At 40.5% G+C, this 26,778-nt stretch overlaps 14 protein-coding genes across 14 annotated transcripts; 8 read left to right on the top strand and 6 right to left on the bottom strand.

Moving 5' to 3' along the window:
- Positions 1-234: 234 nt before the first annotated feature.
- NEHOM01_1681 (uncharacterized protein) lies at positions 235-1,662 on the bottom strand (the record flags this gene model as incomplete). Its single annotated transcript, XM_051490559.1, has 1 exon — positions 235-1,662. One exon carries the CDS (start codon positions 1,660-1,662, stop codon positions 235-237), a length of 1,428 nt encoding a protein of 475 aa, XP_051346519.1.
- Positions 1,663-2,318: 656 nt separating this feature from the next.
- NEHOM01_1680 (RNA-binding protein PNO1) lies at positions 2,319-2,825 on the top strand (the record flags this gene model as incomplete). The annotated part of the gene is made up of 1 exon (XM_051490558.1): positions 2,319-2,825. One exon carries the CDS (start codon positions 2,319-2,321, stop codon positions 2,823-2,825), a length of 507 nt encoding a protein of 168 aa, XP_051346518.1.
- Positions 2,826-3,008: 183 nt separating this feature from the next.
- NEHOM01_1679 (glycine hydroxymethyltransferase) lies at positions 3,009-4,352 on the bottom strand (the record flags this gene model as incomplete). Its single annotated transcript, XM_051490557.1, has 1 exon — positions 3,009-4,352. One exon carries the CDS (start codon positions 4,350-4,352, stop codon positions 3,009-3,011), a length of 1,344 nt encoding a protein of 447 aa, XP_051346517.1.
- A 383-nt stretch (positions 4,353-4,735) lies between these two features.
- On the top strand, positions 4,736-5,980 carry NEHOM01_1678 (glutathione reductase (NADPH); the record flags this gene model as incomplete). Its single annotated transcript, XM_051490556.1, has 1 exon — positions 4,736-5,980. One exon carries the CDS (start codon positions 4,736-4,738, stop codon positions 5,978-5,980), a length of 1,245 nt encoding a protein of 414 aa, XP_051346516.1.
- A 76-nt stretch (positions 5,981-6,056) lies between these two features.
- Positions 6,057-7,397, top strand: NEHOM01_1677 (glutathione reductase (NADPH); the record flags this gene model as incomplete). Its single annotated transcript, XM_051490555.1, has 1 exon — positions 6,057-7,397. The coding sequence occupies one exon, from the start codon at positions 6,057-6,059 to the stop codon at positions 7,395-7,397; it is 1,341 nt and encodes a 446-aa protein (XP_051346515.1).
- Positions 7,398-7,597: 200 nt separating this feature from the next.
- On the top strand, positions 7,598-9,736 carry NEHOM01_1676 (uncharacterized protein; the record flags this gene model as incomplete). Its single annotated transcript, XM_051490554.1, has 1 exon — positions 7,598-9,736. One exon carries the CDS (start codon positions 7,598-7,600, stop codon positions 9,734-9,736), a length of 2,139 nt encoding a protein of 712 aa, XP_051346514.1.
- Positions 9,737-10,169: 433 nt separating this feature from the next.
- Positions 10,170-11,270, top strand: NEHOM01_1675 (uncharacterized protein; the record flags this gene model as incomplete). Its single annotated transcript, XM_051490553.1, has 1 exon — positions 10,170-11,270. The coding sequence occupies one exon, from the start codon at positions 10,170-10,172 to the stop codon at positions 11,268-11,270; it is 1,101 nt and encodes a 366-aa protein (XP_051346513.1).
- Positions 11,271-12,833: 1,563 nt separating this feature from the next.
- NEHOM01_1674 (transcription initiation factor TFIID subunit 13) lies at positions 12,834-13,142 on the bottom strand (the record flags this gene model as incomplete). Its single annotated transcript, XM_051490552.1, has 1 exon — positions 12,834-13,142. The coding sequence occupies one exon, from the start codon at positions 13,140-13,142 to the stop codon at positions 12,834-12,836; it is 309 nt and encodes a 102-aa protein (XP_051346512.1).
- An 8-nt stretch (positions 13,143-13,150) lies between these two features.
- On the bottom strand, positions 13,151-13,864 carry NEHOM01_1673 (uncharacterized protein; the record flags this gene model as incomplete). Its single annotated transcript, XM_051490551.1, has 1 exon — positions 13,151-13,864. One exon carries the CDS (start codon positions 13,862-13,864, stop codon positions 13,151-13,153), a length of 714 nt encoding a protein of 237 aa, XP_051346511.1.
- A 188-nt stretch (positions 13,865-14,052) lies between these two features.
- Positions 14,053-15,474, top strand: NEHOM01_1672 (uncharacterized protein; the record flags this gene model as incomplete). Its single annotated transcript, XM_051490550.1, has 1 exon — positions 14,053-15,474. One exon carries the CDS (start codon positions 14,053-14,055, stop codon positions 15,472-15,474), a length of 1,422 nt encoding a protein of 473 aa, XP_051346510.1.
- A 520-nt stretch (positions 15,475-15,994) lies between these two features.
- NEHOM01_1671 (uncharacterized protein) lies at positions 15,995-19,120 on the top strand (the record flags this gene model as incomplete). The annotated part of the gene is made up of 1 exon (XM_051490549.1): positions 15,995-19,120. The coding sequence occupies one exon, from the start codon at positions 15,995-15,997 to the stop codon at positions 19,118-19,120; it is 3,126 nt and encodes a 1,041-aa protein (XP_051346509.1).
- Positions 19,121-19,534: 414 nt separating this feature from the next.
- On the bottom strand, positions 19,535-21,595 carry NEHOM01_1670 (long-chain acyl-CoA synthetase; the record flags this gene model as incomplete). Its single annotated transcript, XM_051490548.1, has 1 exon — positions 19,535-21,595. One exon carries the CDS (start codon positions 21,593-21,595, stop codon positions 19,535-19,537), a length of 2,061 nt encoding a protein of 686 aa, XP_051346508.1.
- Positions 21,596-21,926: 331 nt separating this feature from the next.
- NEHOM01_1669 (centromeric protein E) lies at positions 21,927-23,474 on the top strand (the record flags this gene model as incomplete). The annotated part of the gene is made up of 1 exon (XM_051490547.1): positions 21,927-23,474. The coding sequence occupies one exon, from the start codon at positions 21,927-21,929 to the stop codon at positions 23,472-23,474; it is 1,548 nt and encodes a 515-aa protein (XP_051346507.1).
- Positions 23,475-23,943: 469 nt separating this feature from the next.
- Positions 23,944-25,317, bottom strand: NEHOM01_1668 (uncharacterized protein; the record flags this gene model as incomplete). The annotated part of the gene is made up of 1 exon (XM_051490546.1): positions 23,944-25,317. The coding sequence occupies one exon, from the start codon at positions 25,315-25,317 to the stop codon at positions 23,944-23,946; it is 1,374 nt and encodes a 457-aa protein (XP_051346506.1).
- Between the last annotated feature and the right edge of the window lie 1,461 nt (positions 25,318-26,778).

Raw genomic sequence — 26,778 nt, 5'->3', positions numbered from 1 at the left:
GACTTTAATATAACCAATTTAGTTTTGTATATCTACACTAACTTAATATGACGTCATCCTTAGACTACTTTTATTTAATGAATGGTGCCTCCACAGATCTCATGGAATTTCTTTCCTAGAGTATGTATTAGTTAAGATGGACTTTGTATTGAGTACTATAATCAGTAGCACAGACATTATCAGAATGGAACTTTATTGCTGATTTAGGCAAGGTATTAAGCTTACAATGTATGTTTAGAGTTTCTTAAGCTCCACCCGGCCATTTTGATAGTGGATCTCGATTATTTTAACCGATATACTATAAAGAGCAAGCTCATCTCTTATTTGATTATAGATGGTGGGATCACCAAATTTAGAAGGAACACTAGGACGTTCCGGAATAACAATTTTGTCAGCAAAGATACGATACTTAGTGTCCTTTAATAGTCTCCACGGCTCATAGACTTTTAGAGGATCGAAAGTGTTTTCTTGGATCATGATAGTGTGGACATGGAAGTTATCTTTAGAAATGGCGCCCAAAGATAGAAGATTTCTCCAACTAATCAGCAATTTTATGTCTTTGTATCGTGCAGTGCAATCCTCTAGGCCTACTATTAATGGGCACTGCTTATAGGTGGCCTTAATTGTGATTTCAGAACAATTGGTAGGAATTCGGGAGAGATATTCAAGATTAACCTCAGTTTTCTTAGAGCTAAGGGATACAGTTGCCTTGAAGTCTTTCGTTAAACATAGATTATCAAGGTGATGGGCAAGTTTATCTACTGGGTGGAAGTGGATAGATGAAAACCGTTGCTTTATGGCGATAGCATTCGCACCCCAGTTTGAAAGGATAGTGTTGCCCCAAGCTACGAGCGCACATGGTGATTTAGGAGTAAGACCGATGACTCCCTCCGCTTCACACAAACTAGCATTATAAATGGACTGGTTTGTACTATTGCACTTTAAGTTACACTTCAAATTAAGCTTTAGCTTCTCACACTCAATCATGTTAATGATTCGAGTTACAATTAAGATGCACGTCTGGCGCCATTCTGGCTCAACATCCGTATACTCAATCGATGCCACTGGGACTTTGATAGCAGCGATCGTATTTAGAAATACAAGGGCTGAGCTAGCCTCTTTGGCACTTGAATACTCGGGCAGAGTAAACTTCATCCATCTGACCCGAGTATCTACTATAGAAAGACCAGCCATTTCTTTTAACCCACTTGAACTTAGACATGGGTTAGTATCGGAGTCAGAAGCTGCTGGCTGCACTGGAGTATAGGGCTTAACCAGCACCTTCAGTATACTCTCATTGAACGCAAACCCAAGTTGTTCCAATCTATTAACCATATTCTTTGGTGATTTCCAACTCGCAAAGTCATCCCCATTACCAACCCTACTTCTACAAGCCAACTCACCCTTACTATCTTCAGCCGACCCACAAACAACATTCAACACTACCAATAGCCCAATAATAACCTTCCACATAAGTATTGTAGATAGATAACTGTTGTGCCCCAGGGGAGGATAGAGACCTCTCATCCGAATATACTCAACGAGAGACAACTCATCATTCAGGCTAGTATTGAGTTGGTCTTGAGTTGGTATACGAGTCTGAGCCGGCTCTAGTTCTGATATAGTTCTAGGCGAATCCTTCATGTATCTCATGGAAGTCATAGACAGTCCTTTATCAATCTTCGTCGTATATTTATACTCTGAAACAAGTGATAACAAGATTGAGTTGGTTTTGGAATATCTTGGCTTATCTAAAGTAGTACGGAATAAATATCTACATTATATGTACTTACTCGTCTAAAAGTAGAGATATCTCGAGAGCCTCATTAAAGATGTGTGAGGGATGGCACAGACACCACTCATACAAATACGTATAGATTGGATGGGACTACCGACTTAAATTAGTATGGGGCAGTAGCCAATTAAAACTTCACATAGATCCTTAACAATGCGTGTTTCAAATCTACACAACACAGATAATAAAGCACATAACGACTTAACCCAATCTAATCCAAATACTAATTTATTTCAAAACACAATTTAATCTTAAGACCACAAAAGATAATAAAAGTCTAATCTTTATTCAACTAAAGCCAAATCTACAACAACACCCCAATACTTATAAGCAAATCCCAACTTAATACTAACTCAATTTATAAGCAAATCCCAACTTAATACTAACTCAATTTATAAGCAAATCCCAACTCAAAGTCAACTCCAAGATTAAGTCATGTGAGATTCGGCAAAATTTGCGAATGTCAGAAGTAAAACAGTTAGTACCCCAAGAAATAAGAAGTATTAGAGTCCCTTTTCAAAGAATGAAGGCCATTAAGGGGGCCTGGATGAAGATATATACGCCTATCGTGGTTCAGTGCAAGTTAGAGATAAGAATGAACTTATCTAATCGGTCAATTGATATAAGAACATGCAGCAAAACCACAACGGCAGTGGCTATCCAAAGAGCCGAAGAGTTTATTAAGGCAGTGGTTTTAGGTTTTTCAGTTGAAGATGCCTTATCTATTCTTCGAATGGACACTATCTATGTTGATGGTTTTGATATTGAAGAAGTACGTATCTTAAGAAACGATCACGTGGGACGAGCCATAGGACGTATAGCCGGTAAGAAAGGGAAGGTAAAGACCAATCTAGAGAATATCTCGCAAACTAGAATTGTACTAGAGGACAAGCATATAAGAATCTTAGGCACGGCTGAGAATATTGCTTTAGCCAAAACTGCGATTAGTAAGTTGATCATGGGCTCGCAACCGGCTAAGGTATGCACGGATTTGCGAACTATTTCCAAGAAGGTCCAGGAACGACTGTGAGCTTAGCATAGTAGTGCCAGCACTCAATAACAATAAATATCACTGATAGTTATCTTAAGTTACATTTCAGATAGATAGAGACATAATTTTGATTTTACCTAACATAATACCAACATAATACTAACATAATACCAACTCAATACTAACTCAATTCAACTCTCTCTAAAATACTAACCTAATTGTTTATTGTGATAGAACTGGGGCAGGATGGGTTTCAGATAGGGCAAGGATTTTGTTATGGTACTTAATAAAGTCTGGATCAGTAGTAATTCGTTCATTAGTAAGCCATTGGGAGATAGGAAGTGTAGGATTAGATTGGGTATAACGAGTGCAAATGGAGACGGCAAAGTCAATAACTTCAACTATGAAAGTGGCATCTGCTTCTTTAAGTCCACGAGTAGTGATGGCATAGACGCCCACGCGAATACCTGATGGTTTTAAGGGTGATGTATCTTTAGGAACTGTATTCTTGTTAATATTAAGATTGAGTAGGTCGCAAACGAACTCTACTTCTGAACCACCAACGTGTTTGTTCTTGAGATCAATAATAAGCATATGGTTAGTAGTACTGCCAGTTAAGATTTGGTAATTACGTGCTTGGAAAGCCCGGGCCATGGCTTTAGCATTAAGAAGGACCTGGTCAATGTACTGCTGGTATTCCGGTTGGGCAGCCATGTACATAGCATGAGCAATTCCAGCAATAGTTTGGTTATGCGGTCCACCTTGTAAGAAAGGGAAAACAGCCGAGTTAATTCTCTGGTCCAAATCATAGACCGTATCCTTTACCGTTACTGATTTACGGTAGAAAATCACAGCACCACGTGGTCCTCTTAAACTCTTATGCGTCGTAGTCATAACTACATCGCAGTAAGTAAAAGGACTGTTCATCCGACCAGCCGCAATAATACCAGCAATATGCGAAATATCGGCATAAAGAAAGGCCTTATCCCCAACTATATCTCTTAGTTGTTGGTAGTCCAAATCCTGTGAGTGCGCACTGTACCCACAAATAAGAATCTCAGGACAGACTTCCAGGAATTGTTCTCTTAATTCGTCATAATCAATAAAACCCTCTTCAGTTACCCGATAAGGAAAAGATGAAAAATACAAACTAGTCGCCGATACTTTCTTACTCTTCGTTTGGAATCCATGGGTTAAATGTCCACCCGAAGGCAAGTTCATCCCCATTATCTTCCCGCCCGGCCCAATTAAGGCCGAGTAAGCAGCAAAGTTAGCTACACTTCCTGAATACGGCTGCACAGATACACCCCAAACCGCCGGGTCCAATCCAAATAAAGATAAGGCTCTTGCCTGGCACATACTTTCAATGACGTCAATATACTGCGTTCCCCCATAATATCTAGCTCCTACTCGGCCCTCAGAGTACTTATTAGTGAGTACAGACCCGGCATAAAGGTACACATCAGGAAATACATAGTTTTCACTTGCTATCAAAGTTAATGTTTTTTGTTGTCTCGCCTCCTCAGATCTTAAAGCAACATGTAATTCAGTGTCAATCAAGCCCATGAAAATAAAAAACACTATCCATTTAATGGTCTTTATATTACCCGATTTGGTAATTTATCTTTTGAAAATCCAAATTTCAATTCAAACTTCTTTATTCCCCCTCTTCCCTATCCTCCTTTCCCAACCCATCCCAACCCCACAACTCATTCCCATCTACTCCCCCAACCTATTCCCACCTACTCCACCCCATATCTAACCCAATCTAATCCAATCTAACCCAATATTTAACTCAAACTAACCCAATATTTAACCCAAACCAACCCGAACAAAGCAAATAAGAAGACAAGACAAGAACAAGAAGACTATTTAAGACCAAATCAGCTGTTTATCAATGAAAACTCGTTGAAATCCGCACAAATTTAAACCCATACATTTTTTCTTTTATGCAATACCAAGCTATACTTATCAACGGCGGAACTTTTGGAAAACGGGTTAAACGAGAACTTGAAAAGAATGGCCTAACTAAAGTCCTTCTGATTGAGCAAAACAAAGAGTTGCGGAGAGCAAACGCAATAGCAAAGACCCTTTTTCATGCAGCAGCTACGAGTGTGCAACGGCGCGATTATTATTATGACTACGCCATAAGTATTCCCCAAGAATTACCCGATTGGGAAATTTTACGAACATCAATAAGAGCGAAATTAAAGCAGGCCAACGAGTGCGAGGGAATCGAACCCGATGAGATTTGGACGGAAGAAGTTCAAATAGACCAAACGACAGTAAAGATTGCCGAACAAACTTATCAAACAGATATTTTGATTTTGATTAAAAAAGAGATAGCAAAAGTAAAAACAACCTTTGATAATCTCTATCTTTCTCTTTTAGATAAAGAAAGACTTCCCAAACGTTGGGTTCTTTTAGGCGAAGACCAAAAAACCGTTGAGGCCGCTTCTATTTTGGCCGATTTAGGTTGCAAGGTCTATATTGTTAGTGAAAGTCCTACTCTCCTGCCCAGTAAGGAAACGAACTTGCAAGAGAACATCAAATCTATTTTACTGGATAAGGGCGTTAGTATTTTCTTGCAAACCAAAATCAAGCAAATTGATACGGTTGCCGATCGACAAACACTTGTGATTTTAGAGGCTAACGAGATAGAGCAGCAAATTCAGACAATCGAGTATATCTTAAAAGAAACAACTTACTCACTAACCGAACAAAAACTAGATACGGGTAAGTACATTGAAATTTGCAGTCCAGAAACCAGGATTGGCCGGGCAGAAACTGATTTGTTGCAAATACTAATCCCTAACCTTATCTGGCCCAAATCAAAGTTTTTCGCCATTCCAACCTTTATCTATACTAACCCTGCTGCCGCATATGTAGGATACACAGAAGAAGAGGCACGGAACCATAACTATCTCGTTCGCACCAGTAATCCTAGGTTTAGAGGACTTTTCTATTCCGTTTGCAAATCAAAAATACCGACTGATTATAAACTAGTTATCGCCACTGAAGAGAAAGACTTTATCCAGGAAGAGAAGGTTATTGGCATCCATCTCTTTGGCACCAGTAGTTGTGACATTATAAAAGGCTTTGCAATTGCTATGTACTGTGAGATCTCCCCTGAAGAACTCCTAAAAACTCTCCCCATTCATCCCACCTCTGCCGAGGAACTTATCACTGGCTAATCACTCCCAACTGCAGATCAAAACCACCCACCTCGCAATAAACAGCATTAAAGTTGACGTCATTTCTTTTTTCTAAATGGAATACGACTTGTTCGTCATTGGTGGTGGTAGTGCTGGCTTATCTATCTCAAGAAGAGCTGCAGAGACTTACGGCATGAAAGTAGCACTTGCCGATAAGGGTCCCCTTGGTGGAACTTGTGTTAACAATGGGTGTATCCCTAAAAAGATGCTCTATAATGCAGCTTTCTTGTATACAGAAGGGAGATTTCTCTATCAAAAGTCAAATCTAGCTTTTAATTGGGAGGAGTTCCGCTTGAAAAGAGATAAGTATATTGCTTTCCTTAACTCAATGTATAGTCAACGCAATGAAAGACATCAGATTACGTTGTTTTCAGGTTCGGCATTTTTAAAAGGGAAAAAAGTGACGATTTCTGATTGTGAGTATACTGCTGCTCGGATTGTAGTGGCAACTGGATCATTTCCAGCTCTGCCTCAATGTCCTGGTCAGGATTTAGTCTTAACTAGTGATGATTTCTTTCGTTTCAATCATATTCCTAAATCGGTTGTTTTGATTGGGGCGGGATATATTAGTATTGAGACGGCCTTTGTGCTGGCGCATTTTAAGTGTCAAGTTAGTTTAGTGGCTAGAAGTTCTGGTGTTCTGCGAGTTTTTGATAGTTTGATTAGAAGTGAAGTTTTAGATAGTTTGTTAAAAGCTGGAGTTAAAGTCTTTGATAAGACTAAACTAGTTGAGGTTAGTAAAGTAGTTGGTTCAGAGTTGAAAGAAGTAGTTCTGGAGAGGAATGGACTGGTTGAACGTTTGCAGGTGGAAGAAGTAATCTCAGCGATAGGCAGGAAGGCAGATACACGGTCTCTTGGTGAGGAGATTGTAAGGGATGAGAAAGGGTTTGTTAAAACTGATGAATCTTTTGGGACTTCTGTACCTGGTGTATTTGCTATTGGTGATGTAGCTATGCCTGAACATATGCTAACTCCAGTAGCTATCTTTACAGGTCGACGTTTAGCCGATTGTTGGTACGGCCAGGGTAGTGCGAATGTTAAGCGACTTATTTCTTATGTACCAACAGTAGTCTTTTCTCACCCACCGAGTGGAACGGTTGGATATACGGAAGAGTTATCCCTATCTAATTTTAATGATACGAAGAGTCTTTTAGTAGAAGTTATGCATCCGAGTTCGGTTCTGATTCCGGAAGCGGCTAAGAACAAGTACAAGTTCGTTTTTGGGCAGACAACTGACCAGATTTATGGTATTCATATGCACGGGTATGAATGTGATGAGACTTTACAAGGTTTTGCCGTTCTGGCTAGGAATAAGCAGTCTTTCTCCAAGCTTATAGAGTATGCTGCTTTCTGTGGAGTCTCTTTGTCGGACTTCTTATCTGGAATCATAGAATAAATCGAGTGCCTAATTGTACATCTGGCTAATTTGGCCATTTATAGGTCAGAGTAGTCTTTAAAGTAGTCTTAAAGAGCTTCAATTATGCTGATAGGGATGGTAAAGTAGTCTTAAAGAGATTCAATTGTGCTGATAGGGGTGGTTTAGGGACTATCTTGGGCCAAAATATGCTTAAAACTTCCTTTTGTTTGCAAATATCTATGGAATCTCACCTACGATTGGAATTAAATCATGCGGAATGCGAGAAAGTCTTAGAGGATTTAGATGAGCTGGCTAGAGTAACTAATGGACAGATGGTTAGTGTGTGGAATCAAACACCTGATGATAATGTGAAAGCCATGATAATAATGGCTTCTCAGGCGCAACAAAGTCAAGATTGGCAAGTTCTACGTAAGATAGTTCGATCAATGATTAAGGCATACTACCATGAAAAAGCTGAAGAGATTGAAGCTGAACTTGAAATTGCTGATGGCCAAAAATGTCCTATTTGTGATCGCCGTGGACATATGTCCCAAACTTGCTGGTTTAGAGAAGAAGGGACAGTGCAATTCCGACTGACTAGAGGTGAACATGTCAAAGAGGGAATGGATGCTGATCAGGAAGGGTCTGGATCTGGCGAGGGTGATCTGGAGGTGGATAGGAGTGATGGTGAAAGGTTGGAAATGGAGAAGCAGGTATGGGAAGAAATTGAACAGAAGTACAAGGATATTACTAAGCAACTGGAAGAACTGACTGGACCGATCAAGTTTATTGAAGGCACAGAGTGTCGGATTGAAACGCCGCCTGGGGAAGTAGTTCATCTCAAACAGGGAAAGATTCCGCGGAAGTATAGGGCAAGGTTAATGGCTAAGCTAGCAGTACTGGATCGAGTGGGCATAACGAAACGAAGTGGTTCAGTATGGAACCATCCTATTAAGGTAGCGGAAGAGTCCGAAAGTAAGGAGATTAAACTAGTCGGTCAGTTAATGGCATTGAACCATCTAGCCCAACCGAGTCATTCGGAAATGCCCAATATATACCGGATCATGGAAAAACACCACGGCTCTAAGTACTTTGCCGTGATAAACTTACTAGATGCCTTTTGGCATGTCAAAGTAAGGGATGAAGATATGCCCAAAACTGCATTTACAGTAGGCGGGGTAACAAGACAGTGGCGAGGAATGTTACTGGGGTACAGAAATGCATCATTTATCTTCCAAGATATAATGGAAAGGGTCCTGAGTGGGTTATTATCTGCTGGTGTGGAAGTTCATCAGAGCAGTATATTCATTCATACGAAAACCGATGGGGAGCACAGTACACTCATAAGAGAAGTCTTGGACCGGTTGGGAGAGCAGGGGTTAAGAGTAGATAGGAAGAAGTCGTGGCTGTTCCGTAGGGAAACCATAGTCCAGGGACAGGTCGTAGATAGTGAGACTAGACGGCTTGTGCAGGAAAGGAAACTGGCCGTGCTCAGTCGATCGAAGCCACATACAGTAACCCAGATGAGACAAGTCCTGGGCCGGCTGAACGGACTAAGGGACTACATACCTAACTGTAGTGAGAGAACAAGTTGCTTGACAAATGCTATTATTGGTAAGAAGAAGGACGAGAAAGTCGTCTGGACTGAAGAGATGGATAATGAATGGAATGAGTTGGTGTATCAGGTGGAAAAGATAGAAACTCTTAAACTGCCCGATCTCCAGGCAGAATTCGTCTTAGAAATAAGTGTAAGTCGTACGACAATAGGAGCGGCGCTGCTACAGAAGGGAGAGGCGCGAGAACGAGCACCTATCCAATGGCGCTCCCAAAAACTAACTCGGGAGAAGCTGAACTATGGCGATATGGAGAAAGGAGTGTATGCCGCATACTGGGCAATAAAGGAGCATAGCCATATCCTAAAAGGGCGCACTTTCACAATTGAAACGTGTTATAAACCGCTACTTGAGATAAGGAACGGCCACAGTTTCCAAGATCCGAGAGTGCTAAAATGGGCGGCGGCTGTAATGGAGTACGACTTTGATGTTAAGTATGTTCCATTAAGGTACACGATCTATCACAATACATTGAGTGAGCCGTATCGAAAGAAGCGAGAAAGGAGTATTCCAGAAGAGGAAATGTACGAGGAATCCGCGTTCGATACGAGCATACTTTCTGAAATGATAAACAACGCACTCAAGCAAGACAATGGCAACAGGTCGATTATTGATATTGTTACAGAAGCACAGAACAAGTTCAACTGTATTACCCGCCCGACCACGCCAATAATACCACAAGAACCGAGCGGCCGAGGCGGCATAAGACCTGCGGCCCGAAGTAAGAAAGGAAAGAGTTCTAACCGGTCGCGGCAACGTCCATAAAAACCTAAGTGGTTTTCGTGCTTATCTATGATTTGGCGGGGTTTTCGTACAAATGCTAGCCCTGGCAATGAGTTTATTCCAGCAATAAATGCACGTTATTTTGATTATTGGCCAAACGGATTTTAGTGGGCTTACACCTTATGTTCTAATTGTTCAACAGATAGCTCTACTAAGATAGTTCTACTAACATTGCTCTTTTTATTGGATTCGAATGTTAGTTTCAACTGAAGAAGTTAATTGGCTATAAATCTGACGCCTAGTTCTTTGTTTGAAATTGTAATCTAAATGACATGTTTTTGTTTATATTAGTGGCAGTCTGTGAGTTGTTTTGAAACAGCATATAGCCAATTATGGGCATACACAGTTGTGTTTCACTGTAACAATCAGTTATGTACTATAAATAGCTGCTAAGTTGGCTAGCACGCGTTAATCTATGGACAATCTAACTATAGAGCAATTAAGAGAAATGCAGTGTATCTTGCAAAAGCGAAACCAAGAATTAGAAGAGAAGTTATTCTCCACTTCATTTGACGATGACAAAGCAAAGCTTAGAGTGGCCTTGACCCTACTCAAATTCACTGAAGACACCGACGAATTTACCTTATGGGAAACCAATCTCAAAACATGTACTTTGTGGAAGGAAAGTCCGTCTTCGACACGAATACTACGCATGCTACAGTACTCTACTCCAGCCTTAGAGATCCGGCTCAGAATAGTACGGCCTAAGCTGGCTTTGCTTCGCACCTCACTAGAGATGCTCGAAAAGAAAGACCCAAACTCTAGACTGCTTGACTGGGATAATGTCCGGCCTAAAATCATCGAGATCTTTATGGATCAAACTCCTGAGAGAAAGTGGAGACCATACAAAGTAGGCGAATACTTTGATCTGAACATGTGGAGTTTAGTAATGTATGCCGAGCTGACGCTAAAGACAGTAAGCTGGGCTCAATTTGTAGCTGAAATTAATCGAGCACCGCCCCATCCCAAACTTGGACGAATGTTCGACCCAAATGTGCCTGAGCTAGATAGATTCAAAGACATATGTTATAGCATTTATCTAAAGGAACAAGAAAAGCCCAAGTCAAAAGGGCCCTACAGCCCCAAACAAGCCGCTTCAAAGCCACCACAAGCCCGCAACTGCAGCTATTGTCACAAGAAAGGGCACAAAGAATCACTGTGCTACTATAAGAAGAACAAAGACTGTAACTCATTTGACCCGAAAACAAGTCCTAAACACCAGGAGAAACCAAGAGCATACGAGTTTCCATATAGTGAAAAGATAAAGCTTAGAACCAAAGCTACCACGGATGTTACAACCACCACCGGCAAACCAATTAGAGAATTGTGCGAAAAGTCACCAGAGTTTAACTCCCTAAATTGGGGACTCTACAGGCAGCTAATGCATAACCAGTCGCCTGGGAAGTTTAAACACCACCAGCTAGAAGACCTCAATGGGTTGGACGACGAGAAAGACTCGCCTTCGTATTGCATCGACGTCAATACAAAAGTCCGTGGTGATAGTATAGAAAGATAGATGTTCTACATTCTAAATAGGAAATCGTTTATTCGGCTTATTCAGTCCATCCGGGCTGTCACGTCCAAATCTACAGAATCTACACTCTCCAAGAATGACTAGCCGCATAGGAAACAAGTAAATGGTCGCAACTGAAAACAGCTGGACAAAGCGCAGACAAAGGCACCGGGGCTTAACTGGGTGGGCTAGCCGAGTCAAGAAGGCAAAAAGCATACCTCACAAGTTATAAGAAGGTGCCAAAAACCATTACATCATCTACGGCTGCAATTGGCCAAACAAGACCGTTCTAGTTTCAGCAACGTTCAAGAGCGTATGATTAGTTAGCTAATCTTGGGTTGGTATTGGATTGGGGTTTGTGTTGGTTGGTTTATGTTGGTGTTGGTGTGGGTTCAATGTATTGATTAGAGGCCAGTGCTGGGCTGGTATGGGGTTAGGAAAAGAGCCCCCGGTGCATCGGGCCTATTATATTCACCAAACATCTACTAACTTCATCTTAACTTCATGCCAACGCTAACTCTGTAGATGCTCCAGAAACCGACTGCTTTATTCGGAGCGAGAAACTATATGTGACACTATGCGCAATAGTGAAATTCAATTACTATCGGCTAAAGGAGAAATTGTCCTGTCCATTGCTTATACAATGCTAGGTGTATGATAGATAATAGCGAAGTGCTTTCTAGGTCGACAGGTAGACATATTTGGTCATGGAAAGCAATATTGAAGTAGATAAGCTAAAATCAAAATAGCCAAACTGGCCAGGTGTTAAGTATGCTTCAAATGAAGTAATAAGGCCCCAGAACCTAGAAAAGGCTCCTAGCATACAGAGAAATAAAGGATGAATTCGAGAGAAAGCATTAACGCAACTTCAAAAGAGCGGGCGTCCATATCAAAAACGCCGATTAAAACATATACAAGTGTGATAAAATAAGAGCTTTATCAAAGCACTAGGAGATAGATCGTGCATAATGAGGGCGGGGATAAGTAAATCTTCCAAAAACAGGCCTTCGAACAAGCTTTGCATGAACAATGACCATGATATCCAAATAAGACCAGGCGGCATTTAAGGCGTCTAATACTCACACTATGTCTAGCTAGCAGATACCCACACTTTAAAAGGATCAGGTACTAAGGTACAACAGAGACAAGACATCTTCTTTTAAGACGACAGGATAATGAATAAAGATATAATTGGGTTAGTATGTATGTTTATTAAGATTGCTCTAATAATTGAGCTTAGTCACAAAAGAAAGCCACGACAGATCTATTGTTGCTTCTTTTATCCAATAATCGTGTTTCTCAAGAAAGGCTCTTAATTCATCCTTGCCTTGCTATCTTCCTCCTAACGTGCTTTTCAGGCGTACTCAGCACACTACATTACAATCGCATAGTTTTGACCCCCTAGGTATACTTGAGACTTCTACACCAAACACCACCCATCTAAATACTAACATTACCTCAGCTAACATCACCTTAACTAACTCAGCTAACATCACCTTAACTAAATACTAACTCAACTAAATACTAACTTAACTAAATACTAACTCAACTAATAACAACAGGTGTTTATTCTTTTTCCATAACATCATATTCAAAAGCTTTCCGAGCCTTTTTGAGCTCTTCGTTGGTGGTTAATAGTTCTTTGGCTCTAGTATACTTCTTGCGATCGCGTTTAACTGTATAGAGTAAATCTTCTGTTTTGGTGCGACCGCGAGATTTAGATACATGCTTGGCTCGCTTAAGAATTCCTTCAAGATAATTACATACATAATCATGAATAACGTTGGCCGAGTCACTACGGGGATTAGTACTATCGCCAAGTGCGTACATAAGCAGTCTAATCTCTCTTAGAAAGTTGGGTTTCTTCTCTTTCATAAAAAGTTCTAATTCGTGGATTTGAAGTTCGTTCGTTGATTGCCTTTAGTACGCCGATATAGCTGAAAGTAGTTTAGACCATATTTGCTACTGTACTCATTTCCTAGGTTTTGGGCTATTGTTTTAAGATCGCATAAGTAGGCTGGGTTGTTTAAGAGAGTAGTAGTTCTAGCAAGATAGATTTCGCGAATGTGCTTGGGTAGTAGGGATAGATCTAGATTAGAAGTGGGATCCCATGGGTCTTGGCCAGTATGGTGGATAACTATAAGTTGGTAGAACAGTCGATTAAGACTATACTTCTTTTCGGTACCAAGGACATTCTCAACATACTCTTCTAGAATTCCAATGTAAACGGGTGGAAGAGATGGAGCTTGAAGAAAGACATCAATAACAAAACTATACTCAGTTTGAAAGATAAATCCAGGGCCAATAGTCTGTTTTAAAAACTCGTGATAGAAGGTCTCTGCACTGGATTTATCACCACAAACAACATAGAGTCTGGCAATAGCTAAGGTTAATTTCTGCTGCTCAGTTATGTCTTTCGTCCGACCTAGTAATTCGGTTGCACAGATTATGGCAGTTGGGAAAGATTTAGCTCTTATCAGTTGAAGTAAATCTTGTTGTAATTCAAGATCTCGCTTTCCTTGGACTGAGTACCGTTTCTGAGTACTCTTCTCCTTAGATAGGACGTACTTCTGTAAGATAAAGATATGTTTATCCATTTAGAACTAAGTATCTAATAACTAAGGAAAATAAAAGAAATGAATTGGAATTGGATTTCGAATTGGTTGGGTTTGTTTTGATTTTATTGGGATATTTTGGAATTGAGTGATACTACTGCAAAATGGGCTAGTAGACCCCTGACCCCGTGTTCTCCAGATCAAGATGGACGAAAATCTGCCAGGAGAAAATGGACCCAAACAATGTAAGAATCCCCGCCCACCAAGAGGCAATTTGTGGACTCCATGTTATCATCCAACGAGCTGCCGATCTACTTCACTTACCGGATCAAGCAGAGACCTTTTTAGCTGAGAATAGAAGACAGGCGAGTGAACTAGGACATCAACTAGCAGTGGCAGTTGGCTATCAAGCTCACTCAGAAGAAGCGCGGCGATTGGGTTGTTTGTTAGCTGGAAATATGCTGATATCACCAGCCGAAACGATTCAGTTTTTAATCAACGCACAAGTATCACCACCTAATCATCTGCGCCGGCAGATTGCTATATTTGTCCAGCAAACACATGCTCGCTTGGTACAAGACAGGAAGAAACTCCTCCAACACATTGCTGATGAACGAAATGTCCTGGAGAAAATCAAAACATCAGATAAAGGCGCCAAAAACGATCCTAAATGGTGCCATGAAATTACTCAGTTGGATGAACAGATGCAGCGAATGCACAATCGTCTTGTGGGAGCACAGATTACAACACAGACCGAACAGCTTCAGCGGCACCAAAGATACCGGTGTCTTCTGCACATTCTAGCCCAAGCAGCCACAATCAGATGCTACTGCAACTTTCAAGCCGGTCTTCGTGTATCCAAACACGCTCTTCTACGCGAATTAGCTTTGCAATCTCTTGAAACAAGAGAGATTTGCTTTCTTAAGGCTCTTCTTCGGTTTTGTCCAAGCACTAGTACCCAGACCAGTATTTGCAGCACATCGGATCGGGTTGGGCTAAGCCGGTATGCCGCCAAAACAAACGAGATCATTCGGCGACTGCATCCAGCCCACTCAGGCCCCTGGTCTAACCAGCCCTCTAAGAAGACCAATGAGATACCAACTAATGATCGCCAATTATGCAACTTGTATTTGGAGGGACAGAGGCGAGTGAATGCGGCTATAGCCGCACACTGTCAGCAAACAAATCAAAGCATCGAAGCGGCATTAAGCGAGGCCATTGCCATTCACTTTCGTCAACTATTCAAAAACCAGAAGGGTGTATCTGATGCCGTTGTAGCTGCTCGAATATCCACAGACGGAGTCTTTGCCAAGGAAGGTCTACTAGGAGGCTACTTCGCCAAATACCATCAGCAGCGAGTGGTTGAGCTATGCTGCACCGAACAAGCGCTAGTCAAGAAGCTAGTACAGACCGCTACCGAAAGGAGTCTTCATCGCTCCACTGGCCTTCTCGAAGGATTTGTGCGCCGTCGCTTGCATAGTCTCATTCGCATCGAGACATTAAGATATCTCAGCGGCCGGCCAAGTGTTAGTGTGCGAGATCTAAGCCGGCGCGGTTTGTTTGGCCATGCGCTTGGAGTTCGCGCCTTTCTAGAGTCGGCTAGGCCGTTAATAGCCTTTGGCGTACTGATATTGCAAAGTCTACCCAGATAGACCAGAAGTAATCAATGCGGCAAGCCTGAATAGTTTCATGTTAAAACTACTGATTAATACCAACACAATAAACCATTTAATTAACGATTATTTAGCAGTGGATTATCTTATAATTATAGGAAGAATCCCAATATTCAGCAGGATGTATTCTGATATTCAGCAGGATATTAAAATCTACTTGTTTATTTTACACACTACAGATAAGTTTCTAGATAAGGAATCGTCACATGATTGTTGAGTGCGAATGAGAAGACAAGTAACACAAGGCGTTGCTGAAGGAGTGCGCGAAAACATTAGATGTGCCAATCGTGCTTGGGAAGAGATAATACTTACGCACATGTTATTAGCCAGATAAGAGTGGTCCAGTCTAGAGAAATAAGATGAATAATGTAGGCGAGGCTATTGCTGGGTTGTTTCTTTTATGGGAAGGCTTTCACGAAAACCGGTAGATAAAGCTAGTGCTATTGTTTCTAAGAACATCAATCGCTATCTAGATAAATTTGCATTGGTTTTTAGGATTATGTCTTATCTTAGCAGGATGGTTGTTATTTCTGTAGTAAAGCGTCAGTTGTTTATCCATGGGGTGTATGTTTTACTGATATTTTGGAGTGGTGTTAGTGCATCAAGTAGTGAATCCGGGTTAAACTTACCAGACGTGTCAAATACAGCAGCTCAAATAGCTTTCCCAAGTTCAACCGAGATAACCAAGACCTTGAATGGGCTTGGGTTTGAGTTTTCCGATGTATCTGAAAACATTGAGGTTATACCTTATCGTCCGACCCGGCCAATTGAACAGCCGGCTGACTTAAATTCAGGGCCAGACCGTTTTAATCCAAAAACAAACGTCCCCAAATACAGCATAGATTGTTCAAAAGGATCACTCATGTTTAAGATGATAAACTACACAAGTATTGAGCAGGCCGAGGAAACCTTATATCTGTTGAGAGAGATTGCCTTTATTAGAGTTATCACTGTCCAGGTTTGTGCGCAATGGCATGGTACAGACTTACATGTGATAAAGATACAGATTCTGAGCCGAGTCATCAATATGTTTGATTGCGTTGTGCTGGAGATTGCGGTAAAGATTGAGGGAATAAGTGAAATGTATGTCCACACAACTAATCAGTTTGCCATTCTGGCCGAAGTCGAAAACACAGCTCAGCATGTTAACTATATCACAAAGTGCCAGCTAAACATCGCAACAGAAATAGATGGCAGTTTTTGGAATATGATCAACTTTGGAGCTATTCTATGGCGGCCAATTTCGACAGTTATACTGAACGATGATGACCTATGTAACATACGTCTCCTTAACCATTTAGTATTTGAAAAAGACTACGCTATTAGTGTTCAGATTTATAGAGAGGAGTGTAACATTGATTTCCACTTTATCAAGCACAGCATGTTTCGATGTGGCAAGATCACTATCACGAGTTACCGTCAAGATAATAAGATAACAATATCTGGCCTTGAGCATGCCAGGGAATGGCATCATACTATAAAGCTGGAGACAAGCTGGGCCGTTTTTCAATACCTGTGCAAGCACAATCCAGTCCCAATTCACATTGCTACGTTCGTATGTTTGGAGTTCGACACCGAATCAGCCCAGGAAATAACTGCCGCCTCTCAAATAACAACAAAACCCCCAGCTTGTATCTTTGCGCATCGGATTATTTCCAAGCTCGGGATTAGGGAGCCTTGCAAGGAACAGAGTTACTACATCAATCTATACACCAAATCGGCCTATGCGGCTATGGGCCTTTCAGTTCATAGGGTTCAGTTCTGTTATAACCCCAAGCGATCCGATTTATATGACACCATGCACCTGTTTGTCAAAATCGGAGCATTGAATGCACTGCCGGAGGCTATTAAGACGGGCGATGTTGCTTGTATAGGCCAAGAAATATATAAAGGTGGGTGGAAGATTCAAAACCCGCTTATAATTCAACTCTATAATCCTCAGCTAAATAACGAAATCGAGACATACAAGAAGAAATATACCTTCTTCTGCCAGAATATATGCTACATAGCCATCAAGATTATTGGGAGTAAAATTCCAAATCCAGACCAGGTAGACAGGTGCCTAGAACTTCTATTGTTATTTCGAAACATTAATGTCGAAGGACTTAAGATCATAAATGTGCGCAGTGATAGCCAAACAACAACCAATTTTGATGGGAGCACTTTACGACAAGAAGCCGCTAAGATGCCCAAATACCATATCCAAGGTCCTGCAATATTAATCTTATCCAACGTTGATGAGCGGATTCTTTATTGGATGTTAGGAAGGTATATCTTTGATACGCCCACAAACATATATATTTTGAACCAACACTTCAGGAATCTGGCCATTGCCGAGGTTGCCTCTCTTTCAAGTGCCGCCCAACTCCAACTCCTCACTATAAACAATCTCGCTGGACTGGTTGAGATAGTGTCAGACAGAGACCAAAGTCAAAGCAGTGGCTTCTCGCTGTTTAAACGTATCAAAGAAGCAAGCCAGACACCCAACTTACTTAAATCACTTAATCTACACAAACTAGCACTGCATGCCGATACCATTGATCTTTCTCTTTATGATAAAGCCATCCGCAAGCTTTTAGACTACAACGTTCAACTTGTATCTATGCCGTTTAATTATTATCGAAGACTCATGGTCGAGTATTACAAGGGCAACCCCATAACCAACACAACGCTTACCCTTTATACAGTCAAGTTATCCACTATAGAGACTGAGCTCGCCCATCACCAACCTAATAGCCCAATACAATCATCCGACCAAGTACAATTCGTTAAGACATTAACGCTACTCTTTAGGGATAGAAAGCCGGTAGTTGAAGCGGATATAGTAACGACTGTCCGATGGGCAGCCTGTTACTTTAAAAACTTAATCGCTTTTCGGCTGGGTAATATTGATATCTCAGAAAATGAGCGCAAGACTATAATTGCGCGAGACTATTTAGTTAATGACTTGAATTTACTCCGCTCTATTCAACTAGAAAGCATTGTTGCCAAGAACCGACTGGACTTTTTAACAATAAGGCCATACCGTACTAGTTTACTGTGCATGTCCCACCATTCTTCGACCAACTTTATCGTCCTCCCATACACAATGATTTCTCGGCTCGTTATAAACACCAAACTACTTGACAACATCGTATCTAACCAACATATCTCCGCAGCAACCCGTCTTGGTATCACTAGGTATCTTGATTTGCACGGCACCGCCATCAATTGCCCAGTTTGTGGTCGAGAGTTTTATCAACCCCAGAGTGAAGTGGATGGCACTAGTCCATTTGATAAATTCGATCACGAGAACAACTTCGTCGCCCTTTGCCATTTCAGTTGCGGCCACCCGGTCTGTCATACCTGTGTGGACAAGCTTAGCCCCAGAAATAGATGTCCAATCTGCCGCTACGAACAAAAGACGATAGACTTCAACCAACTGATCGGCATACCCCTAGCTAACTTTGCCGTTGCTAAAGACAACACCACAAGAACCATCACCGATAGTAGCTGGTACAGAAGTAAAGTAGAAGGAGATGGATTTGTTTATTTCTATCTAAGAAATCAAAGTGCATGCGCTCTTTCTGTCGATCTTAGGAAAGAGACCTCCTATAATACCTCCGAAAAGGTCTACGTTATCTAAGCCGAAACCAAATAAATCAACCAACTGTTTCCTTATTTAAACCGGATTAGATACAACTAAACCAACATTATAATCATCTCCAATTACTCACCCACCATTCCCAACTCAACTCAACTCAAACCAACTCAACACCACCCCACCCAACCCAACTCAACCCAACTCAACGTAATACTAATCAAATACTACCGTGAAGTAAATCTAAACCAATACCGTGAAGTAAATCTGAACCAATACCGTGAAGTAAATCTAAACCAAGAATGTTTATTCAAACCCAATAGATTATCGACTTGTTTTAGTACTATATTGCTATCAAGGCCTAAGTTGGTAGTATTTATTCAAATCAGATAAATGAAGGGCACCAATCCACTGATAAACCAAAACAAATCAAAATAACAACCTAGACCAAAACTCGATCTAGGCACTGCCGTACGCTTTCAAAATCTCCTGGTGGAACTCAGTCGTGATCTTCTTCCTAATCTTCTTACCCGATGGAGTCAAAAGTCCATCCTCAATGGTAAAAGGAGTCGTTGTAAAGACAAACTTCTTAGGAACCTCTATTTTGATGAGCTCACCACCTAGCACAAGCTTTTCACCCTCACTTATAATACTTTGCTGCACATTATCCGAGTTGACCTTACTCGACTCTTTGATAACACAAATAGCAACCACAAAGTCTTTAGAACTATCCCCAGTAATAGTGATGTCTTCTAAGCCGTAAATCTTGCGGTCCATAATTCGGTTCTCTATCTTCTCAGGCACAATGTACTCGCCTTGGGACAGTTTAAATATCTCTTTAGACCGCCCAATAATACGTAAATTACCTTCGGCTGTGATTTCACCAATATCACCTGTTTTGACCCATTTTGTGCCATCATGGTTAAAAGAATCCTTACTATCTGAAGATAGGAAAACCTCATTAGTTAAACCCGGTTGTTTGTAGTACCCAATAAAGACGGAAGGACCTTGCATTAAGATCTCGCCTTGATTATTAGTCGCTAGAGCATTAGACTCAGGCCGAGAGATCAGCTTAACTCGATTACACAGAAAAGGAATACCCAGGACACCTTTCTCTTTAGTACTTACGGTAGTGGTAATATTCCCAGCTGCAGTTTCTGTTTGGCCATACCCTTCAAACAACTTACAATTGAAAACTGCTTCAAAGAACTCAGCCGTTTCAATGGAAAGAGGGGCTGATCCCGATAGCATACAAGTAATTGAACCGCCAAAAGTCTGACGAATAGCTCTAAAAACAGATAGACCAAATATCTCACGTACGTATCGGTTCTTAAAGTACCTACATACCTTAAGAGACGCATTAAAGATAGCATTAGCAACTCGCCCTTTCTCTTGGGCACGTGCTTCAATAGCTGCTTTAACTGAATTAAACACTCGTGGTACTCCCACAAAGTAATGGGGCTTAACCAGAGCAAAGTCTTTCTGGAGTTCTTTAGGAATCCCACGGTAATAAACAATAGAACAGCGACTCAGTAGTAAAGAAGTTTCTACAATCCGTTCAAAAACATGGGCTAAAGGTAAAAAGGATAGATAGCGATTACCCTCCTCAATATCAAACAAAACATTGTTTTGAGATAACAAAAGGAAAGATCCGGCTACTGAAATGAAGTTCCGATGGGTTAACATAGCACCTTTAGGGGCACCAGTCGTTCCACTGGTATAACAAATTGTAGCTAAACTATCTGGAGTAGGCTTTTTAAATTGCTTGCGCCGGGCTTGATTCTGAGCAGTAGTATCTGGCTTAGTTTGACCTCTAACGGGTTTGGTTTTTGGCTTAGTAGGAGGCTTATCACTGGTTGTTTTTTGGGCCGCTGGTTGGACTTCTTGGCATTTGGCTAAAATATCCCAGAAATACTCTATTCTGATGTTGTGACTTTTGATAATTTCTTCGGTAGTTTTAGAGATATCAGAGTCCATAAGAATAAACATTTCAGGCAGGACAATTTGAGTATCTACTTCTTTCTCTATACCCGCAGCAATCTTATCGAGGTTTTTCTTAGAAACAAAGACTATTTGCATTTCGGTCTCAGATAAGATATGTTTAGTAGCACTCCAGCCAAAAGAAGCATAGATCGGACAATTAATGCCATCAAAGAAGTATGTGGCATGTTCAGCAATAACCCATTCTGGACGGTTTTCAGCACAGATACCAATAACTGGATTAGAAGAGGTAGTAATATGTTGGACTAAAAAGGCGGCCATCTCTTCAGCATACTCACGGACTTCCTGGTAGGTCAAGTACTCAATGGTCTCTTCTCCGGTGATGTATCCCAGGAAGTTTAGCTCACCATAACTTTCAGCGGCCAGATTAAGCGCTTCGTATAGGGTAGTTGCCTTGCCGGCAGTCTCTATCAATTTGCCCTGGAGAGCATCTCGAACCATTGAATGGATGTATACGTCTGTTTCTTCAGTAGGTGAAGTACTTCTGGACTCTTTTATCATAGTATAATTCGATCTCATGGTAAAACATAAAAACAAGAAAGTTTATTAGTGGTGGCGTTGGTTTAGATTGTCTATTGCTGGGGTTAGTATTGGGTTTGGATAGGGTTGAAGGTCTGGAAGGTTTAGTTTTGGTTTGGGAGAGTTTGAGTTGAATTGGTTTAGTTTAGTTTAGTTGGTTTAAGTTGGTTTAAGTTGTGATAGTGGTGGGATAGTGGTGGGTTGTTTTGATTTTGATTGTAGTATGTGGTGAGGTGGTGTTGAGTGGAGTGGGGTTATGTGGGGTGGAGTTGAGGTGAGGTGAGGTGCTAATACAGTTGGGAGTTGTGAAGTGGTTGGTGTTTGGAGAAGAATGTTTGAGTCTGGACGAATGAAATATGGATATAAACCTGCAGTTGCAACTGGAAACATGCAGCCCAACAGCAGAATAACAGTAGCGGTTAGAGCACGAGCACAACCGATAGTTGGGAAAAAGTCGGAGTGTGAAGGTATAGATAGAGTCTTTTCCTTGGAAACAAATCGAGAGATATATTTGGAGTTAGTGAAGCCTTATATTGCCCGACTTGAATTTTCAACAATCTTTACTTATGGTCGGACTGGTAGTGGTAAAACTTACACTATGTTTGGAAATTCTGGGGATCCTGGTCTGGCCCAATTACTACTGAGTGATCTAGTATCTATGTACAAAATTGTCTCGGTTCGGTGTATTGAGATATATAATGAAATTGTCACTGATTTAATAACTGGAGAGCCCGTTCGCATTATTCAGGAAAGTTCACGAACTCGTGTGCTTAGCGATAATCTAACTGTAATCAAAAGCGAGCCAGAAATAAACCGACTGATCCAGCAAATCGAACAGAAAAGAAAGACCTCCCAAACTGAGTACAATCGCGAAAGTAGTCGTAGTCATACGGTTATTGAAATAACTTCAGCCGGACTTTGTGTTAATCTAGTTGATCTGGCCGGTAACGAAAAGATCAGTCTCTGCGAACAAAGAAGGAAAGAAGGTCTCATGATTAATAAGAGTCTACTAACTCTTGGTAAAGTCATCGACCAACTTAATGATTCAACTCAACATGTCTCTTACCGCGAGTCCAAACTCACCCGTATTTTACAAAACACTCTAACTAGCGGCACGATTGTTTGTATTTGCACAGTCATTGATATGGCCGACCAACTAACCTTAAAGTTTGCCAAACGTCTCAAACGCATCAAAGGCATAGAAAGACAACTAGAAAAGTCCAAAGACGAGATTATCTACGATCTCCAACAACAAATCCAGTATCTAACCGAAGAAATCCTTCTCTTAAAAACCAACGCAACTCCAGCACCAGATACTATCTCCAACCCACCTAACACCGACTTAGCCATAGAAGAAGTACTATCTAATGAAGAGTTGGGGTCTAATGAAGAGATAGGATCTAATGAAGAAATGGGGCCTAATGAAGAAATAGTATCTAATGGAGAAGTACCACCAACAGTGGATATAATCAAGCAAGATCCAACCTTTCCCAATAAGTCAGCATCCTTTCGTGGCCAATCTCACCCATCTCTCTCACCTGAACACCCCGAGGACTCTTTTTCTAGCCTACATACTAGCTCTGATTATTCTGACAACGTAGACATACTAAACTCATCACAAATTGAAGAACCCAACCCAACCCAATCTTCGCAGCATCCATCCCATGCTAACCTCTACGAAATGATCTACTACTACATCAAAGATGAAGTTACCCAAGAAATGGCCAACCTACTAACTCCACAAGAAATAGACCAAGTCCATGTCACAGTCACCAAAAGAAGAGCCGGTATCCGCGACGGCTCCGAGTTCAAAACCATCGTCAAGGAATCCCGAACCGAAATCAAACCCTATGAGCCCGAGCCAAGCACCGAGTACTAACTTCACTAACCACCAACCACACACTCACCAACCCAGAACTAATAAACAACTTGGATTTACTTACTCTAACCCACTTTATTATCACAACTACTCACTTACTCAGTTACTCATTCAGTTACTCATTCACTCACCAACCCAACCCAAACCAACCCAAAAACATAGATATAGATATATAGATATATAGATTATAAACATTAGATATAGATATTAGACAAAGCCATTAGATATTAGATATACCCTTTAGATATTAGCCACTAGACATTAGATATACCCAGTAGATCTTCACAGTAGACATTAAACAAACCCAGTAGACATTCCACATTCCACATTAGACAAACACAGTAGACAAACACATTAAACAGTAGATATTATTTGAACCAGTTTATTGAACTTACCGCCTCCACCAGCCAAACCGGCCCCAAGGCTCTAAAGACTACCCTAAAAACACCATCCTAATCTTATATCCTAATTACTTCTCCTTACGAGTAGTCGCTCGATTAATTGCTACTTCTGAAGCCAAAATAGAGTATTCATTCATATCTTCACCAGTCTGTGACTCTTTAGCAGCTACTTCACAAGAAAGAACAAACTTATTAACTCGACCTACTTCATCACCACTAAAAATACTATCATTAACCTCTTTCACCTGCACAATCTGATCAGTATCTTCTATCTGTGAAATAGATAAGTTCATAATATCTAAAGATAAATTAGCTAAATCATTCTCATTCTGATCTACTCCAGACTCTTTCTCCTTCTTAGTTATACAAGATGGAGTTTCAGCCCCTTCTCGCAATCTCTTCTTACTTAAAGGAGTCTTACGTGGCGTACTTTTCCGTAAGACTTCTTCTATCTCCCGCTGGTGTTCTTCCAAGCGAATACCTACTCGTTCAATTGAGTAGCCAGGTTTAAGAGTCGGTTTAGGTTCAGGCACTGGTCTACTTGGCATAGCAAAAGCCCTAATTGGACCTCGTACAACCACTCCACTACCAGAATCCTTTATCTTAATGTAAGCCTCCCGTTGAGGAGTCACTACAGAACTAATAACACTAGCCACTGGCTTATCTCCCACTTCCTTATCTAAACTACTACTTAAGTTATTACTTATCTTATCTAAACTATTACTTATCTTATCTCCACTTAAATTAACAACTAAACCACTACCAATCTTATCTCCACTTAAATTAACAACAACATCTTTGACGGGAATGAATTTGGCTATCTTTTCGGGTAAACGCTTAATCATATCAACAAATAACTTGCGATCAAAATCAACTAGATCTCTGATACCTGCTCTGGCCTTTTCTCTTACCTCTACTGCTGCATCTCCAGCTGCTATCTCTAGTACTTCTAAGTACTCTCCTACTACTTCGTGTCTTAGTCCTCTTAAACTTGCTTCTACTACTCCTAGTCTTACAATCTTACTAGGACTGTTCATAGAAGATCTTAAGTATCGACTGACTATCTTTAAATTACAATGACTACTAACTATCTCTAAAGTACTTAAAGCCCGACTAGAAATAACCTTATTTGTCTTACCTAGAGATAAGATTAAGGCTGGAATAACAAAAACTAACAGATCTTTCATTTGATTTTTCAAAAGTTCTGATAAGCGGGCTAAACATCGGCAACCAGTGCCACTTAATTTACTACGATTACTTTGAATCCCCATACAGACTAATTTACCTAAACTTAAAGCATCTAAAGCTTCTCTTTCTTTTTCAACTTCAGAAATTCGACTTAAAACAATATCTATCTTATTCCAATTATTCTCAGACTCTTTTTCCTTTTGTAGTAATAAACCTTTGCTAATCGCTTCCCCAATGTTTTGAATACTCTTCATAGGACTAAAAAAATAATAGAACTTCAAATAAGTTGATATTGCTTTAGGATTTGGTTGAGTATTTGGTTTGGGTTAGGATTGGTTGATGGTGTTGGTTTGAGTTAGGATTGGTTGGTGATATTGGTATTGGTGATGTTGTTATTGGTGAAGTATTGGGTTAGTTGAGTTTGAGTAAAGTAAAGTAAGGGGATAGATAAAAATCAACTTGTTATTTCAAAATTATACTTGTATTGAGTTGAGTTTGATTGAGTTAGGTTGATATGAGGCTAGTACATTTAACTATATCTAAACCTAATATAAACCTAATATAAACCTAATCTAAACTCAAGTTAATATTAACTTAATGTAATGTTATAGACCAGCACTACTCCATCCTTATACCAACTCATTTATTCATTGTCCCAACGCATTAGTATTGAGTTATGATTGGATTAGGCGAGAATTCGAATCAGATCAAAATTTAACCCAGTAGTAGTCGGATTATTAAAATTTGATTATGACGTCATCATCGCATCCATCATTGTCTACATTCAATAAATAGTCGAATGTGTATTAGTTAAGTATTAGTTAAGATGGAGTTGGTATTAGATTGGTATTGAGTTAGTATTAGTTAAGATGGAGTTAGTATTAGGTTAGTATACTATATCTAAACATAAACATAACATAAACAGAGTATAAACATAGTATAAACTAACCCTTATCTAAACATAATATAAACCCAATCTAATCTAATCTAAACATAACTGTCATGCCCATGGGGGGGAAAGGTCCCTCTTAGACCAGCAGTACTCATCCAAAGAGAAAGAAAGGTGCCGGACTCTCTGTTCTTTATTCATGTATGAGCTTCTTGGGTGCCACGGTTGGCGATCAAGAAGGTGTAACGTCTCGGACGCTTCCCTTTAGATCCTTCAGTTAGAGACTCGCCTCTTTCCGTCAGATATCTAACGCTCGTTTGTCTAGGTGAGGCTTAGATGCTTCCCATGGAGGGACCTCTAGAACCTCCGTATCGCAATAACTAATCTCTATATCGTTGAGACCTAGATGTATCTCTGCGGAAGATCCCTAGAGTCTCGAGTTAGACGAAATCTAGATGTATCTCTGCGGAAGATCCCTAGAATCTCGATATCGCTACGTTGATCTCGGTCTCGTTGAGATCTAGATGAATCTTGTGGAAGACCTCTAGAATCTCGGTATCGCTCTCTTCTTATCTCCATCCGAATTCCTTATCTTAATCTGAATTTCCTTGATAGCAAAACTTGCTACTCCTTATAGTTCTAATGCTGATCTAATAGTTGTAGATTCACGACTAATTAATTGCTTATCTCAGATCTCCCAGGATTGGGATTGAAACATCACGTAACTTAGATGATGTCGAACAATAAAGGTTAATCTCTTAACGCTTTACTATTCCTCGCTCCTCGTCCGCTAATTAAATAGTGTTGGGAATTCTCATGCACAACA

This window comes from Nematocida homosporus (assembly GCF_024244095.1).
Source record: "Nematocida homosporus strain JUm1504 chromosome Unknown 4521, whole genome shotgun sequence".
Lineage (NCBI taxonomy): Eukaryota > Fungi > Microsporidia > Nematocida > Nematocida homosporus.
The sequence above is the reverse complement of the archived record's forward strand: the minus strand, read 5'-3'. Positions and strand labels throughout refer to the sequence as shown.